Genomic DNA, 2016 nt, shown 5'->3' with positions numbered 1-2016 from the left:
ATGCGCGTGCTGCATCTCGTGTTGGCCGTTGCGGTCGCTTTTGTGGCTATCAACGACGGTGTCTCGACCGCTGCCAAGACCGCGTTGAGGTCGGATTCAACCGATTTCAATTTTTTCGGAGACGACGTAGCAAGTGATGATACGGTTTCGGAGGAAAGGAGAACAAGTGGGGGTGGACGTGGTGGCCGCGGAGGTGGTGGGGGTGGTGGCGGTGGCGGTGGTCGTTCAAGAGGAGTAGGAAGAAGAGCGCGTCGACGAGCACGTGGAGCACATGAAGAAGAAGGAGAGGAATATGTCGATATGCCTCCTGGCACTTACCTCGGTCCGTTATTCGGTGGCCCCCACGGCGATGACTTCACCGACGCGGACGTGGTGAAGTCTGGACAAAAAGTGAAGTCCATCAATATCCGCGCTTCGGAACGCGTTGATGCCGTCATGCTCACCGTCGTGAGTCCAACGGGGGAGGAGAATACCTTGTATCATGGCGGTGATGGTGGTGACCTACGAACCCCGTTAGACTTAGGTGAAGGTGAATACATCACTGTCATGGAGGCACACTGGGGCAAACATGAAGGACACACGCGAATCAAGTACATCAAGTTCACCACCAACAAGGGGAGATTCATCGAAGGCGGTTCCAAGACGGGCAATATTGGAACGGACACTGCAAGGGAGGGCTACCAGCTGGGCGGATTTGATGGTAGAAGCGGCGACGAGCTTGATATGGTCAGTGCCATCTGGACAAGCATTCAGCCGGTGGTGTAAACTTGAAGTCATCTAGTTCTGGAGAATAGAGACGCTCAAGTTTGACAACAGCTGTAGACGTCTGAAGTGTTAGAGAACTTTCTGTAGAGCGCTTCGTGGTTTTATTGTTGAACAAAACCTTGTGTCTAAACTGCAACACAGCATTTCCTATTAAACAGACGGGTGAAATTTCCACCGCAAGTTTTCTTGGGTCTTCTTTTCAACCTCAATGGGTAATCGCACCTTCAAAAGCCTTTTGTAAATGCTACTACCTCCGTTCGGAAAAAGATAACCATTTGTTTTTTTTTGCGCAGCGCTCCGCCTCGTTCATTTAAGCGTTTATTAATTTGTGAGAGGCAGGCTAGCTAGCTTTATGACCGAGAGCTGACAGTGAGAAACTAACAAGGCACAGGCGTTCATGCTCCGCCGTGCAACTACAGATACAAAAACGGATCTAAGCATCGCCACATTCTGAAGGGGCGCTCAGTGGGGCTTCTGGAACATAAGCGGTAGGCGGTGGGGGGCTGCTCGCTGCAAGAAGCAGCATGTACGCGTTAGCATTGGCGAGTGAGATAGCGTCACAAGGCAGTGACTTAGGGAGAGTGCCAGCTCGTACTTGCTTGTCCTTGTGCCGGAGGCGCGCAAACTTGTGCGTGGGTGTAAGTAGTGGACGGGTCTGTCTGAGCGCACGCCGTATGTAGCCTTCCTTGATCAGCTGCTGAACCAGGTAGTAGCTCATGTTGGACGCGCGCTTAAGCAGACGCTGGTTTTCGCGCTCATTGACAGGAGCTGCAGCGATTCTCTCGCACAGCTCAGCTCGAACCACCTTCTTCCTACCACATGCGCTCTTCCTTGACTGGACCACGGCTGCTACTCGATCTCCCATCGAATTGTTTCCACGCCTCCAAATTCGTTCGACAACTTGGCGGCCCACACGGAAGTACGCTGCAACCCGAACGATCTCTCCATGTTTGACCACTTCTCCCACGCTGCGAAGCAGCAAGGTCTCCCAGACGGCCTGGCGCTCACTGTCTGTGATCTCCCCCGCCAGCTTTCAAAATGAAAGCTGGGAGCGGGAGCCAGTCTGGTCGGGAAAGCGCGGGAGATTCGAAATCCAAAAAAGGATCGGCTTAGCGAGGGTATTTTGTTGGGTAGGCTGTAATATAATTTGAAATGGTTATCTTTTTCCGAGCGGAGGTAGTATTAAATATGATAGTTTTTTGTACATTGAGTCTGTTCTTTGTAGTACTACTAAATGATAATTTAAGTACT

At 51.5% G+C, this 2016-nt stretch overlaps 1 protein-coding gene across 1 annotated transcript; it reads left to right on the top strand.

The window, feature by feature from the left end:
* On the top strand, window positions 1-765 carry PITG_22899 (uncharacterized protein; the record flags this gene model as incomplete). The annotated part of the gene is made up of 1 exon (XM_002903311.1): window positions 1-765. The coding sequence occupies one exon, from the start codon at window positions 1-3 to the stop codon at window positions 763-765; it is 765 nt and encodes a 254-aa protein (XP_002903357.1).
* Between the last annotated feature and the right edge of the window lie 1251 nt (window positions 766-2016).

This window comes from Phytophthora infestans, genomic scaffold (assembly GCF_000142945.1).
Source record: "Phytophthora infestans T30-4 supercont1.15 genomic scaffold, whole genome shotgun sequence".
NCBI lineage: Eukaryota > Oomycota > Peronosporomycetes > Peronosporales > Peronosporaceae > Phytophthora > Phytophthora infestans.
The sequence above is the reverse complement of the archived record's forward strand: the minus strand, read 5'-3'. Positions and strand labels throughout refer to the sequence as shown.